The sequence below is a fragment of the Mixophyes fleayi genome, chromosome 6 (assembly GCF_038048845.1).
Source record: "Mixophyes fleayi isolate aMixFle1 chromosome 6, aMixFle1.hap1, whole genome shotgun sequence".
In the NCBI taxonomy this organism is placed as follows: domain Eukaryota; kingdom Metazoa; phylum Chordata; class Amphibia; order Anura; family Limnodynastidae; genus Mixophyes; species Mixophyes fleayi.
The window spans coordinates 64,997,043-65,013,317 of NC_134407.1; the positions used below are offsets into that span (position 1 = coordinate 64,997,043).

The 16,275-nt window shown below is 40.0% G+C and overlaps 2 protein-coding genes across 2 annotated transcripts in view; both read left to right on the forward strand.

The window, feature by feature from the left end:
- The first annotated feature begins 5,698 nt into the window (after positions 1 to 5,698).
- On the forward strand, positions 5,699 to 6,053 carry SMIM36 (small integral membrane protein 36). Its single transcript, XM_075216748.1, has one exon. The coding sequence runs from the start codon at positions 5,790 to 5,792 to the stop codon at positions 6,051 to 6,053; it is 264 nt and encodes an 87-aa protein (XP_075072849.1). The 5' UTR covers positions 5,699 to 5,789.
- Positions 6,050 to 16,275, forward strand: part of MMD (monocyte to macrophage differentiation associated) — a 159,314-nt gene continuing 149,088 nt past the window's right edge. Inside the window, exon 1 of the mRNA XM_075216745.1 lies at positions 6,050 to 6,126. Within this exon, the coding sequence (XP_075072846.1) occupies positions 6,104 to 6,126 (23 nt within the window). The 5' untranslated portion in view covers positions 6,050 to 6,103. The remainder of the gene's footprint in view (positions 6,127 to 16,275) is intronic.

Consider the following 16,275-nt stretch of genomic DNA (forward strand, 5'->3'; position numbering starts at 1 on the left):
AGTTTGTATGTTCTCCCCGTGCTTGCGTGGGTTTCCTCCGGGTGCTCTGGTTTCCTCCCACACTCCAAAAACATACTGGTAGGTTAATTGGCTGTAACAAATTGACCCTAGTCTGTGTCTGTCTATGCCTGTCTGTGTGTGTGTTAGGGAATTTAGACTGTAAGCCCCAATGGGGCAGGGCATAGTGTGAGTTCTCTGTACAGTGCTGCGGAATTAGTGGCGCTGTATAAATAAATGGTGATGATGATGAAGGTATAGAACATGTTATAATGGCCAGAAAGTACTTGATTAAAATCATTGGTCAAAGTGGGCTGTTATACGGTGGTATGCCATGCTGGCACTTCTCCTACTGCCTTCATTGTAAGATTATCAAATTCCATTCACTTACACTTTTCATGTTGCCACTTCTAAATTTCCACTTCAACCACTGACTAAAATATAAATAAGTGGAGTGTTGGTCCCCTGGTACACAGTGTTCATGCAATCTACAACATTATATATTGAATATATCTCTATGCAAGTAAAATAAGAGAACGCATATTATGCAATTTTCTATTTTTAACCCTGAGCTCTGCCTGTTTCAATACTTAAACATTTGGTAAATTTATACTGTTGAATATTACATTATATTTACCAGGTTAATCACCTGGTGCAGTCTAGATACCTTGCTATTTCCAGGCTTGATGATGATGATTGGCGTCTTAATTTCAAATGAAAAAGAAATCATTTTTAAAAAGTCACCTAAGCACCCGTGCTCATAGTCTGGGGTGGTTGCATCAATTTTGGAGGGTCGACCAGAGTGAGGTCCTTCGCAAAAGTCACAACAAGCATTAGGCTATGACTGGCTGAGCTGCTGACACTATAACAGGGAAAACTGCAGCATTGGGCCCCCTTGTTATAATGCCACAAACTGCCCTTCTATTCAGCATGAGGTTGAATTCCCTAAGGTAATAGTCTAGAAAAAAAAATCATCACTCACCCCCCCCCCCTTCCCAGGGAATAAAACAGCCCTGTCTTCCAACATACAGACTCTTCACAACACCCATGCACGGTAGGTGTTGGAATAATAAATAGAAACAAAGATAGAATTCAACATTTGTTTATGTGGCACTACTAGTCCTGGCAAGACCTGGCAGCCACAAATTGCTTGGGTATGCTGGCGCTTGTAGAATTATTAAGCAGAGTGAAGTCACTCTATGTTGAATAGTTAGATAATCATCCCGGCGTTTCATTCGCATTGTGGCTCCACAAGTGTTGGGATGAAAGAAGCAAAAACGTTCATCATGGATTAAAAGCAGGAAGAAATAAGAGGCCTTATCTGTAGATAGGTGAATAATAAATTAGTGAAAGCGTGTTTTTAAGGAAGCATTTATTTTAATAATATATTTTTCAAAGTATCTGTATGTAGCACCGGTGCCTGTGACAGGAACACAGTGAATCTGCTTGGGAACTACATCCCCCAGGCTGTCTTGGGGTGACACAGAACTCAGAGAGACACACAGAGGCTGTCCGGGACAGGAAAACTGAGTGTGTAGCTGGAAGAGCAGAGGAATAGGAGCTAGAGAGCAGAGAACTGGTGTGTGAGAGAGGTTGAGAGCCAAGAGACAGAGCCATTGAGAGAGGGAGAATTGGTAAAAGCTGCACTATGAAACCAGGAGAGAGGTTCATTACTGATAGTCCAAGGAAGGAGATGAAGGGACTGAAGACGGGATTTAGGAGTGTAAAGAGAAGGCTGTTTGCAGAAGAGTGAGTCAGACTGACAGAGCCGTGCTGAAAGCGACAGTTGGAGAACTGTGGGATAAGTACTGATTAATTCTTAAATTATTTAGTTGCTGGACTGAGATCTGTGGCTACAGTTAGTTAGAGAGCGGATTAGTGGGAAAACCCAAAGATAATCATTTACAACCATTTTGCAGGATTGTTCTTTAGTTTCAAGGGTAATAGTGCAGGGAGAGATAGACAGAGATTCTGGGACTGAGATATGAAGAAGAAATAGTTTGTTAAAACCAAAGAAGAAGCATTTCAGTGAGTAAACTGCAAGTTTAATGTGTGGCATATCCTGAAAGAAAGAAAGCAGTGAAGTTTCATTCTTATAGTCATCAGGAGGAGCAGACATCATTTTGCAGATGTTTCTACGTCCATTTTGAGAAACATCAACTGAGGGAGAAGGAGTGTTGGATATATTATTTGTGAGAAATATATATTTTCTTACAGGGAAGATATTGCAAGTGGTATGTTGTGACTGCAGATTTTTGTGATCTGCCAAGCCAAGTGATTAAAGTGAGCTGGTTTATTTCTTTATCCATTTGAATTGCATATATGTTCCTAGAATGTGGGAGCAAGTAACAAGGATCTAGATCTTTGATACTACAGGATATCACAGATTTGGATATTTATAACTGCATTACCATTTAATTGCATGATTTTATATTGCACTGTTCAAGCAAGTTTAAGTGTGGTAGCACATTATGGTTATAGAATACTGCCTATGTAGAACATTGTGTGTGGTTTCTAGTAACACCTAGTATTTAGTTGACAAACATAGTGATAAGCGGGCTCAGGGTCGATGCAAGGTTTCTGGGCACCCTAGGCAAAGCCCCAGCCTGCCACCCCTGCCGCACCCCAACACTCTCGTCTCATAGTCAAACTCATCAAGAAGAGAACTGAAAGCTTCAAGTCAGATTAAAGGGAATTTAATGCAATTGATTACTAGTAGAGGAACATTCACATTTCACATTTCCATAATGCCTAAATCTACAGTGGTTAAAAAATAAAGAGAACAAATATTCACTATATTGAAAAATTAGGTAAATGATAAGGGATGCATAATTCCACACAATTATCGGGATATAATACAAGAATATTGAACATGAGATAGACAATCAATATACCCAAAACCTGATTTTAATCAGTAATATTATTTTTAATATTTTGCTATTTAACGTGTTTATGTTTTATGGAAATAGAATAAAGGTTATTTTTTAATTGTGAACTTATTTTGAGTATAACATCCTTCTAGATCATTTCCACATTTCTGATGAGTATAAGTGGACTTTTATTGGTTATTATTTATGGTTGTTTATTTAAAAACTTTATGTCAGTCACTATCTAACCTAAAAATGAATGTATACTGCCTGTCAGGATGTCACGAAGCTGACGGCTCAACTGCTGCTGCAGTTCTTCAAGAGCTATGTTAAATAGACATCATCAGAGCAGATTGTCTAGTCAGAGTTGTACACATTCAAGGTGGGGGAGGGCACAGGCATGGGCAGGGGGGACAGGGACACATGTTGAGGGGGACACATGGGCAGGGGTACACAGGCACACACGGGCAGGGGACACAGGCTTACAAGGGCAGAGGGACACCGGCACACATGGAAAGGGGGACACATGCACACATGGGCAGGGGGACACAGGCACACATGGGCAGGCGGACACATTGGCAGGCGGACACAGGCACACATGGAGAGGGGAACACAGGCACATATGGGCAGGGGGACACAGGCACACATGGGCAGAGGGACACAGGAACCTGAGAGTGTCAAGGTGTTGTCTTTCTGCATTGTTATCAGTAAATCACATAGACAAATCTCTTTACCTTACACTCCAAAGTTTCTCCAGTTTCTTAGTCCAGGGGCTGAACAGAGCTGCTCCTTTTTCACAGAAATTCTAAACAGTGCTGCCACCACAGCAGCTCCCCTGCCGGACTCTCAGCTCTCTGGGCTGCATCTGAATGTGCCAAGCCCGGGGATTAATGGGGTGCACTGGCTGCACAAACAATCAATCCCCCTTCAGAGATCAATGGGCAGGGAATCGGCAACGGCACACCCGCAGCCACTAACACCCGAAGCACCTGCATGTCACCCTGACTGTGACCTGTGAGTAGCTATCCAGGGGTGAGAGAGGATCTGGGCGCCATTGCTACTTCAGGAGCTCCTCTGTGGGTGGACAATAGATGTGCAGTAGTGAAGGAGAGGGCGCCTTGCTGCACAGCTGTGCAATGAGTCACTGAATGACTCCATTGCAGATACTGGTTAATTCATAAGATGTGCAGTGGCTAACGGAATTGTAGGTCAGGTAATCATGCCTACGGCTGCCGCTAGTATTAAAAGACATTATTAACTATTATACATGGCTTCAGTGGCGTTCCCCAGAGCACGGTGCCCTACACTGCTGCTTAACCCTGCTGCTTAACCCTGCCTAATGGAAGCGCTGGCCCTGAGCGGGCTAGAGGTACCTCGTAGAAGAGGCTCTCTCTATAGTACAAAACTTTGTTATAGACAGGGGCAGGCTGGGCTGGGGGACAGGGGGGCATCTGCCCCCGGGCCGGTCCCTTAGTGCTGGGTTACTGGGCCACCTGCATTTTATTTCCTTTAAAATAGGGTGCTGAGTCGAGTTTTGCCCCCCGGGCTAAAATTTGCCATCCCTCCCCTGTTTATACATATATATATATTTATATATTTATATACATTGCTATTGTGTTTATTTTTATTACACTGACAAATTCTGTTTGATATGCTATTTGTTTTGACCTTTTTTTATGTACATACTGCAATACAACTTTCTATGGGAAAACATTTAGTAGTCCCCACGCTTCAAAAACAAACATGGCAGTGTGGCTTCCAAACACCAGTCTGAAGCATTGCTATTTTATTTGTGTGTTTAAGGTCATAAATGGGCAGAGGGTTACCTTAGTCTTCCTCTGATGTTGCAGATTTCCTGAACATTATGAAGACACTACGTGATTCTGACTAAGATGGAGGCACTGCATAGATATAACAGGGAGAACTGCTATTTTACTACAAACACTTTTCCCATAGGCACATCTGGGATAAGGGTGTTAAATGTATGTTTCTTTAAGAGCCTGTTTTATGTTGCACTACAGGTCCCAGTGGTCCCTGTATACCAGGGAATGCTGGTGCTTGTATTTCTAATGGCAGCCATGGTTATGCTGGTACTTTAGTTGTACAGGTGCCAGCATAACCAAGCAATTTATGGATTCTAGGGCTTGCTTGGACCAGTAGAACTTAAATTTCACATTTAACTGACTATTACCCCAACACCCACAAGGCATGGGTGTTGGGATGATCCCTACTGCTTCAGCATGGGACTTTTCTTTGCATGTCCAATAACCCTATGTTAAAAGGCAGGGGTTCTGTGACATTATAACAGGGGGACTCAAGGCTGTGGGTTTCCGTGTTAGGTTGATAGCAGACCAAACTGTCATAGTCTAGTGCTGCTTGTGGCTTTTGCAGGGGACCTCACTCTGTTATTCCTACTGAAATTGCCACTACCAGCTAAGGGACTGGTGTTTGTCCATAGTAGCACATTTACCGCCATAATTATTTTGTGCTGTGGACAAGCAACATTACAAAGTTCAAAGGTTATTAAAAATTTAGTAGGACGTGGCAGGTAATGGATCTACCTGGCAGACCTTTACATTTTCAAAATTTCATCTACAAACATTGAAGGGTTTGTTTATTGACTGTCTAAAATGATCAGAAAATTAATAGCAGTGGCAATCCTCATATATAATCAGTTTTGATATGATTATGCCTTTACCTCAATCATGGAAATGCATCGTCAATGTGGTCTTCAAATGGAGGGGATTAAGTTATTAAACTGAGCCGCTTTAATCATGCAGCCTAGAAATGAGTGTAGGAGATTAAATGTATTTTTACCGCACAATCCTGTGCATCCATTAGCATCCATTCACTGCTCTCTGCTCCCCTGCACACAACACAGACAAGACCATATCCCTAGAACAGTGCAGGAGAATATGGGATGTCATGGAGTTTTACTTGGAAATTGACCCTGTGACTCTGAACTTAATTATACTTGTAGCCAGTTATGTCATTCTCCTGCTGGTTTTCCTGGTGTCCTGTGTGCTCTATGACTGCCGGGGCAAAGACCCCAGTAAGGAGTATGCTCCAGAGACCATGCCAGATAACAGGTCGCCTATCCGTTTGGTGGTGATGCAACAAAGTGCTACTTGGGCCAAGGCCTACGAGAAAACCTCTGATTTATTGGAGAAGAAAGTTACGGTCGTCTAAAGATATTATCTAGGTACACTTGTGTAAAGCAAGAAAGCTGAATCTCTGCAATGCCTGTTTTCAGAATAAATAAGTAAGTACATGTGGATTTTATACTTAGGGCACTATCATGCCATAATAGTATATCCGTTTAATAACTAGTAACTTAGTGTTTTAACTGTTGGCAATACTTAGCTTGTGTGATATCTTCTTCTTGTGCCATAATAGCACACAATGGGTGACATTTATTAAAACTGGCAAACAGAGGAGATGAGCAAAACACCTGCAGCACAGTTTGCGAGACAATGTGCGCTCTGGGTTGGTTGGTTATTTGATTTTTACTGAATCGTTCAAAAATCTTTTATTCAAATATTTTTTTGTTACATCCATATGTTTGAGTCATTATTTGTTCAACTCTGAGTGGTATTAATGCACTTTCGAATACATTGTCCTGAGATTTGACATTTGACTGACATGTGAATAGCTATTGGTTGTCCACCCAAACATCCAATCACTACCTAGACATACAGGGAGATTGTTGTGTGTTTACATGCTCCACCGTAGAAACTAATGTCTATTTCATTCAAGGCAGGTAGTGCATGTTAACACGTTACACCAAGGGGTATATTTACTAAACTGTGGGTTTGAAAAAGTGGAGATGTTGCCTTTTAGCAACCAATTAGATTCTAGTTGTCAATTTGTAGAATGTACTAAATAAATGATAACTAGAATCTGGTTGCAACAGGCAACATCTTCACTTTTTCAAACCCGCAGTTTAGTAAATATACCTCCAAGAATGTTAAAAAAATAGTGTTGAAACATAATTAAAATATGATTTATATATTGTTTTAAATAAATAAACAGTCTCAGAAATACTCTGCATATTTTAATTGTATTGTTTGTTTTTTTTAAAAAGCCCATAAATATAAAAGATATTTACTTGACTATGGTACCAAGAGAAAGTATTATATTTCCAGAAAAATGAAATTTACTTGGGTTGAGTAAAAAAATTTAAGTTATTCCTAGTGAAATTCAGGCAAAAAAGCAAAGAGTAGTGCGGTCTCATGAGTTGTAAACTTAGACACCCACAAATGACAGCAAAAGGGCAAACTTTTGTGTTATTTTAAAGTGATTCTGCAGTTGTTGTCAAGCACATATGTATTGCATTGAAATTACGTGACTAACAAATATAAATTGTTTGTTACTTTTCATGCATGATTAACATTTTTTGTCTCTAGAATTAAGAAATAAAAACAGAAAATAATTGATGAATTAGAAAGGAATTAAATTCATACAGAAATCAAGGTTTTCTTGTGTTATTGGATCAATATGTGGTAAGATACACATTTGTCCAGGGAATGGCTAATAAATATAAGTAATAATAAGTTTGTTTGTTGTTTGGGGATGGGGGAGGGGTATTTGACTGTGTAATATCATATTTGCCAACTTTGCATTGTCTGGGAGATCCCAGAAAGGGTGTGTGATGGCTGGGTGAAATGGGTCAGGGCAAATCACATCAAGATGGCCCCACCCAATGACAAAAACGGCATTTTTGTTTCAGGTGCAGGGCCAAAATTACGCGTTACACCGCACATCGCCTCATTGTGGGTCCTGACGGGCAGAATGTGGGTGAATTGCCTGTTCTCACTGGAGTCCAGGAGATCTACCCAGAATTTGGGACTCTCCTAGACATTCCGGGGGCATTGGCAAGTATGTGTAAAATGTTAATGTTGGTTGTTTGCACAGCTCTAATTTGCTGACAGTCAATGACTAAAGCATTATAAATGACATCTTAAATGTAAACACATCAAACATAAAAAAAAAACTCACATAAGCAATGATTTGCTGCAAAGTAAGTAAAGTTACAGTTCATAGAGTGATTCCAATAATTAATATGTGTACATAGTAAATATGTATCACAAGTAAAGGGTCTCAAATTTCTGCTTATAAATGCGAGCACATAGAGTGCTAAGAGATTGAGCCAAAAGGAATAGTAACAAAAGTGTAAGTTTTTCGAGCAGGGCCCTCTTACCTCTCTGTCTTCAATACCCTTGTTTTATTACTGTGTTTGTTCCCCATTGTAAAACACTATGGAGTTCACTGGCATTATAGAAATAAATGTTAACAATAAATAATAATAATAATGAAAGTGCTTTGTATTTGGGAACTAAATAACTCTGCTCTGTGCAATTACATAAATAAGGAAACACTTTGCAGAGGCACTATTTGTATGAAGAAAAACACAACACAGGTCATCTCATGTGTGTATGTTGATTGTCAATACATTGAAGGCTTTTATTATTACTGTTAATATAGAAGATAATAATTATACTTACCTGCAATTCATTGCTGGCTGTAACAGCTGATTGCTATTAGGTCTACTCCTGCCAACAGCCTCAGTCAGTCCTGATTTTCAGCAGCTAAAAGAGACATGACCTCAGGCCATGGTTTCAGGTGGAACTTGGCTGATCAGGGGCTTGGCCTAAAGTGTGCAGGAATGTTGGCAGGTATGGATGTCGTACTTTCAAATTTTGACAGAGTTCCCAGATTATAGATATCATATCAGCTACAACTGATTATTATGTGCACACTAAGTACAGTATATTACAATATGTTCAACCAAATGCTGTATGCATAATAGTTTATTACATTAATAATACAAACAAATCCTTGTACCTGACTCAGAAGCAATTTTTACTGATGTAAGTATCAATCTAGTAGTGAAGTTGATAGAGTGATGAGTATAAGCAAAGAATGTTCATCAACGTCTGAGATGCGTCCTTCTCATTTACAAACTATAAATATTTGCAAGTGTATAATGTACTCTTCAAACTTCTGCTACTGACATTGCTGATTGCCCTTTTCTCTTGCACACCCTTCATTTTATTGGTTTTTAATACACAGTTCTTTCTTGAATAACTCCCTACCTTCCCTACCTATCTAACCCTCGTTCCCACAAGGCTCTGTTTTCAATCATCTATTTTTCTCACTGTACATCTTTTCTCTTGGCAAACACATTCAGTATTGTGGACTCCAGTGCCTTCTATAAGCTGATGACATCCAATTGTACCTCTCTTCTCTACTATCTGGTGTGATCAACTGCCTCTCTGTTAATTTCAGATGTCTATCTCAATGCTACCTAGAGCTCAATATGTCGAAAATATCTTCCCTCCTCCCAGATTTATTACCTTTCTTTAATCTCCCTCACTGTCAATAACACCACTATTTACTCAGTGATTCAAGCCTATTGCCCTGCCATAAACTTATGCTTCGCCCTCTGCTTTACTCCTCAAATCCAGTCTCTCTCCCAGACATGTCACCACCACCTTCTAAATATTGCTTGAATATGCCCTTTTCTTACCCCATATGTAACCAAATCTCTTATCCGTTCTGTCATCATCATCATCTTAAATGCTGTGACTAGACTGATCTTCCTCTTAGGCTGCTCTACAGTCATGGCCAAAACCTTTGACCATGACACAAATATTATTTTTCACAAAGTCTGCTGCCTCATTTTTTATGATGGCAATTTGCATATACTCCAGAATGTCATGAAGAGCGATGAGATGAATTGCAATTCATATCAAAGTCCCTCTTTGCCATGACAATGAACTTTATCCCAAAAACAACATTTCAACTGCATTTCAGCCCTGCCCCAAAAGGACCAGCTGACATCAAGTCAGTGATTCTCTCGTTAATACAGGTGAGAATGTTGACGAGGACAAGGCTGGAGATCATTCTGTCCTGCTGATTGAGTTAGAATAACAGACTGGCAGCTTTAAAAGGAGGGTGGTGCTTGAAATCATTGTTCTTCCTCTGTTAACGATGGTTATCGGCAAGGAATCACATACAGTCATCTTTGCTTTGCTCACAAAGGGTTTCACAGGCAAGGATATTGCTGCTAGAAAGATTGCACCTAAATCAACCATTTATCGGATCATTAAGAACTTCAAGGAGAGAGGTTCAATAGTTGTGAAGAAGGCTTTAGGGCGCCCAGAATGTCCAACAAGCGCAGGACCGTCTTCTAAAGTTGATTCAGCTGCAGGATCGGGGCACCACTAGTGCAGAGCTTGCTCAGGAATGGCAGCAAGCAGGTGTGAGTGCATCTGTACGCACAATGAGGCGAAGACTTTTGGAGGATGACCTGGTGTCAAGAAGACCAGCAAAGGGGCCACTTCTCTTCAGAAAAAAATTCAGGGACCGACTGATATTCTGCAAAAGGTACATGGATTGGACATCTGAGGACTGGGGTAAAGTCATTTTCTCTGATGAATCCCCTTTCAGATTGTTTGGGGAATCTGGAAAAACGCTTGTCCGGAGAAGGAAAGGTGAGCGCTACCATCAGTCCTGTGTTATGCCAACACTAAAGCATCCTAGGACCATTCATGTGTGGGGTTGCTTCTCAGCCAAGGGAGTGGGCTCACTCACAATTTTGCCTAAGAACACAGCCATGAATAAAGAATGGTACCAAAACATCCCCCAAGAGCAACTTCAACTTTTCCAGCATGATGGAGCATTTTGCCATAAGGCAAAAGTGATAACTAAGTGGCTCGGTGATCAAAACATCGACATTTTGGGTCCATGGCCAGACCTTAATCCCATTGAGAACTTGTGGTCAATCCTCAAGAGGTGGGTGGATAACCAAAAACCCACAAATTCTGACAAACTTCAAGCATTGATTAGACAAGAATGGGCAGCCATCGGTCAGTATGTGGCCCAGAAGTTGATTGACAGCATGCCAAGGCGAACTGCAGAGGACTTCAAAAAGGAGGGTCAACACTCATTATTTTAACCTGAGCCACACTTGCTCACCTTGTTTTATCTATGCCTTTTTCCCATTGGATTGTAAGCCCTCACATGCAAGGCCCTCTCTACCCTTTATTTAAATTCCTACACTTATTTTGTCTACCTTGTCTATTCGTTTTATGCATGCTGTGTTTTTCCCACTGTTCGTGCACTGTGGTGCTCTGTGCGGCTTTGCAAATGAACTACAGCAATAATATTTATAATTAAATCTGCCAATAATAGTAACAACTGTATATTGTGAATTAGTCACTAAATTTGATGCGCCCTCAGACAGCTGCACCAAATCACCTCACTACAAAATATGGAGAAAGCAGCTGTTTTTGCAGAGAATGGCCATTTTAATTTATCAAGGGGTTTAAGCAGGATAAATCAGAGATTACTCCTGCCTTAACATGTCTAACACTGGTCACTGAAGTCCCCATAGACTGCGATATGACCCAATTTAACAAGCAAAGCTTTTCGCCACCAGCCTTAAAAAACAAAGTCCATTTTGAGAAGGTGTTAGCTTACCTTAATGGAGTCCTATGGACTCCACCGCTGCCGGAGATGTGCCTCTGTGTCTAGCACCAGAGTTCCATCACAATGCGCATGCGCATCCTTAGCCGTAGCTAACCAGTTAGATCCTCCATTCACTTGCAACGTTAGGCTGCTGTTGAAGGAGGTTTTAGTTAGATTAGATGTGGGGGGGGGGGGTTCGCCAAAATGATTCTTAATGCTGCCCACTGGTCGCCAATGTTAAATAGACCCCATATATTTTCAGGAGCAAGAAGAAATGGCACTGGTTCGCTTTATTGAATTATGGGCTAAAAATCCTTTTTAGGCAGTGGCTTAGATGCTTCCAATAAAAAATGTTTTAGAAATTAGTGAAAGAAACACGTACTAAAATAGCAGTCTTAGCAATATTAAACAAAAACATTGCAAATTGTCTTTGGAAAAATAATTAGTTTTTCAGTAACTTTTAAAATCACAAATTTTGTTCAATGTTCAGTTCTAACAGTTTTACATATAGTTTTGGACCAAAAACCTCACTTGCAGAAGAAACTCTCATCTGGAGAAACTGGAGATTCCATATTATCACGTTGCTCTTTAAAAAGACAATGTTATAACCATAAAATCATAACTAGGTGGTAGTCATGCAATTATGACTAAATTATATCTTTGTATGTGGCAATTTAAAAACATAATGCTTTTGCGTTATACTTAAGTCTAACATAAATTTGTGGCAGTCTGCTGGGTTATGTAACAGTAGCAATAAACGTGAGGACTGTGAAGAATTAATTAAGGATTAAGAAAATTGACAGAGCACAGTCCTTCTTGGCCAGATTAAACTGCTCTTCCCCTACTTGATATATACCCTCTGAGCTTGTTTTGATCCCAAAAAAATCTTTAATTACTAAATTAATCACAGTGTGCTTACGCTATGCCAACATTTCCATTTTTCAAGCCTCAACATGTGTTGTCGGATGAAATTCTCTGTGGGTTGGCAAAACACCAGCCCTTTGTTTGAAAAGACAACTATTACACAAGAAAAAAAATCCTGATTTACAACATTAAAAATGATTTCATCAGCATGATTTTTTTAGCCCGCATGGCAAAATTTCAGAGTCCAGTCCTTCTTAAGGATCATGTAAGGGAAAGCCATGTCTGGCGGATATGTCCTCCTGAACGGTAGTCAGCATTGTAGCTGTGTAGTGCTATGAAACTTGTCGGTCAAATCTGGTGGAGTACATATCATTTGGGCTTCAATATTTGCAATTTTTTTTGCATTGAGTCATTTGACTTACAGCTTATTTGTGCACCAGGTCATTTGGGCTTCAGTTCATGAAGGCAACAGGTGAACTGGGCTCAAGTTTTTTTGATTGGGTTCTGTTAAGGACTGGGAAATGCCTATTTATCCCCTTGGTGCATTGGAGACAACGTGAAGATGTGTTAAGAATTAATAGTTTGAAAAAACGTACAAACCCCCATTCATTTTTCAACCATTTTTTTCAACCTCTAATTATTTACTGACTCTTGAGTTATGCATGGTCAGTTTAGGAGTAACTAATCCCATGCTGCCAACAAAGAGCCATCACACATTTTTCCTGGGAATCCAGTTGTTGTTGTCAGCACTGGGTGTACATTTCTTTTCAAATATTTTTTGTACATTGTTATGTCAGGGAATTTTCTGAAACCGTATACCTAGAGATAGATGAATCCCTACACAGCTCCTTTTGTTGGCGCTGGATGTCTAGTTTTCTTAAAATATTTTTTGCATACAGTATATATAACATACACCGATTAGCCACAACATTAAAACTACTGACAATATTGTTGCAATGGCACCTGTCAAGGGTTTGGATATATTAGGCAGCAAGTGAACAGTCACTTAAAGTTGATGTGTTGGAAGCAGCAAAAATGGGCAACGTAAGGATCTGAGCGACTTGGACAAGGGCCAAATTATGTTGGCTAGATGACTGGGTCGGGGCATCTTCAAAATGGAATGTCTTACGGGGTTTTCCCAGTGTGCAGTGGTTAGTATCTACCAAAAGTGGTCCAAGGAAGGAAAATCGGTGAACCGGTGACAGGGTCATGGGTGCCCAAGGCTCATTGATGTCCTGGGGAGAAAAGACTGGCCTGTCTGGCTCAATCCCACAGAAGAGCTACTGTAGCACAAATTGCTGAAAAAGTTAATGCCCGCTATGATAGTATGGTATCAGAACACACAAGACATTGCAGCTTGCTGCATATGGGGCTGCGTAGCCTCAGATCGGTCAGAGTGCATATGCTAACCCCTATTCACCGCCAAAGTGCACATGATGGGCACGTGAGCTTCAGAACCATGGAGCAATGGAAGATCTGATGAATCATGTTTTCTTTTACATAATGCACATGGCGAGGTGCATGTGCGTCATTTACCTGGGGAAGAGATGACACCAGTATGCACTGTGGGAAGAAGGCAAGTCACTGGAGGCATTGTGATGCTCTGGGCAATTTTCTGCTGGGAAACTTTGGGTCCTGGCATTCAAGTGGATGTTACGTTGACATGTACCACCTACCTAAAGATTGTTGCAGACCTAATACACCCCTTCATGGCAATGGCCTCTTTCAGCAGGATGATGTTCCCTGCCACACTGCAAAACTTATTCAGGAATGGTTTGAAGAACATGGCAAAGAGTTCAAAGTGTTGACTTGGCCTCCAAATTTCCCAGATATCAATCTAATCGAACATCTGTGGGATGTGCTGGAAAAACAAGTCCGAGCCATGGAGGACCCTCCACGCAACTTACAGGATTTAATGGATCTGGTGTTAACGTCTTGGTGCCACATACCACAGGACAGCTTCAGAGGTCTTGTGGAGTCCATGCCATGACAGGTCAGATTTGTTTTGGTAGCACAAGGGGTACTTACACAATAATAGGCAGGTGGCTTTAATGTTGTGTCTTGTCCACCATATGATTCTTGGTGGAAGAAAAAATAAGCATATTAATTAGGTCACCTCTGAGTCACCTTTATTCACCAAAGGAAAAATATCACATTTTGATAATCTTCTTTTTAATTTAACCAATTCAGTCCCGTTTAAACTCTCACTCTTTCTACTATGTCCTTCTTACAGTGAGGTATACAGAAAACCGTATCCCCTGTTCAAGGTCTATTATAACTAGTGACTTTTACAATGATAACACTATACTTGCTTTTATACTCCTTTTTTTGCTTCTCAGGAATATTTTTTTGGCTTTGCAACTGCTGTCTGACACTATGTGCTGCTGCTCAGCTTCCAGCCAACTAGTATTCCTAAGTCCATTTTCATCTCAGTTTTCAACAATTTAATTCCAGTTAACGTCTAAGTAGCATAATTATTATCATGGCCAAAGTACATAACATTAAATTTCATCTGCCATTGTACATCCTACTTTGGAATGTTGTCCAAATATTTCTGTAGTAAGTTACTATCCCGAGTAAATGTCATCAGCAAATATGAACACCTTATATCAGATCCATCATCAAGTTCATTAATAAGAGCTAAAAAGAACAACTATGATCCCAAATATCTAACTATGGTCTTTAATACCTATTCATGTAAAATTGAATTCAGTTAACTTGTTGTTACACAAATGAGCTGGAACTCAAATGAACTGGAGCTCAAATGAACTAGAGCCTAAATGATGAAGCCAAAATCTGGGTACAGATGAACTATTTCTGAAGGCTAGGTAGACACTTATATTTTGGTTAACATTGTCCTATAATTAGTTATATTTTTACAACTTTTATTAGTTTTAACCTGTCCACAGCCTTTAATAATGTATTGAATGCATACTTTAGCTGCAGAACAGGTCTTTTGTCTTCCTAGACTATGCACGTCACACAACTCTTTACCTTGACATTATTTGATGATTTGCAGTACCTATGTAACCGGGTAAGATTAATCCTGAGGGTTTTTCCATGCATGTTTGTCTATAGACAGTTTTTTCATTGCCATGGATACCATGAAAACAATTCAACACAGAAAAATGTTAAACCAGGTGCTGAATAGACTGCTATGCTTCCTTGTTATACCAATGCCTCTTTGTATCGCCAGACAGATTACAAAAAAGAAAAGTACATTGCATTGCAATTCAATGAAATTCTATTGCCCCTGTCGCCACAACACTAGTTTTGTCTCAGTTTCTATGTTGGCAGCATAAACAGGGAGCATTGTACATTAGTTTAATTCAAATAATGCCAGTAGCTTACACTGAGAAATTCCTAGCTTCAATTGAACAACATAAAAGGTATCTTATGGGGGGGGGGAGAGGAGGAGTTGGCTTTTGTTTGTGGATGTTAGAGTAAATTTACAGAGATGAGATAGACTAAATTTTAACACCATTGTTGCATATATGTCTATCTGCAAAGAAATTGAACATTTAAAGAAGAGGATAAAGTTTTGTATCATGTAATTCTATAAGGGGAAGGTTCTACAGAATTTTAAACCCTCGAGACACTCATCCAGTCCATAAAAACTCATGAAAATGCGGCTTGTAAAATAGATCAAGAACCTATTCCCACTGATAAGGTTAATCTACTTTTTACAGATGTAGCAGACTGTATTGCAGCATTTGGCTCACAAGGCTCAGCATGTCTCATCAATTACACAGATCAGTGCTGCACATTATCCATTGAAGTGATTAGTAGTAGCTGTACCTTCATCATCAACATCACCACTAATTCCGCAGTACTGTACAGAGAACTCCCATTAGTCCCTGCCTCATTGGAGCTTACAGTCTAAATTCCCTTACATACACACAAACACACGCCCCTGTATCATTTGGAGATGCGCACAAAGCTCAGCAGTCCTCTATGCTCAAAATTTAACATCATTATAATTACTACAGAACACCAAAATTCAATTATTGAAACAAATATGCCAGTCCTATAGCATTAATTTCAATAATATTCAAAACGTTTGATTCAATGCTCT

What these genes read in the sequence shown, in the direction of transcription:
- SMIM36 (XM_075216748.1), top strand. Translation starts at nt 5,790, where the DNA reads ATGGAGTTTTACTTGGAAATTGACCCTGTGACTCTGAACTTAATTATA.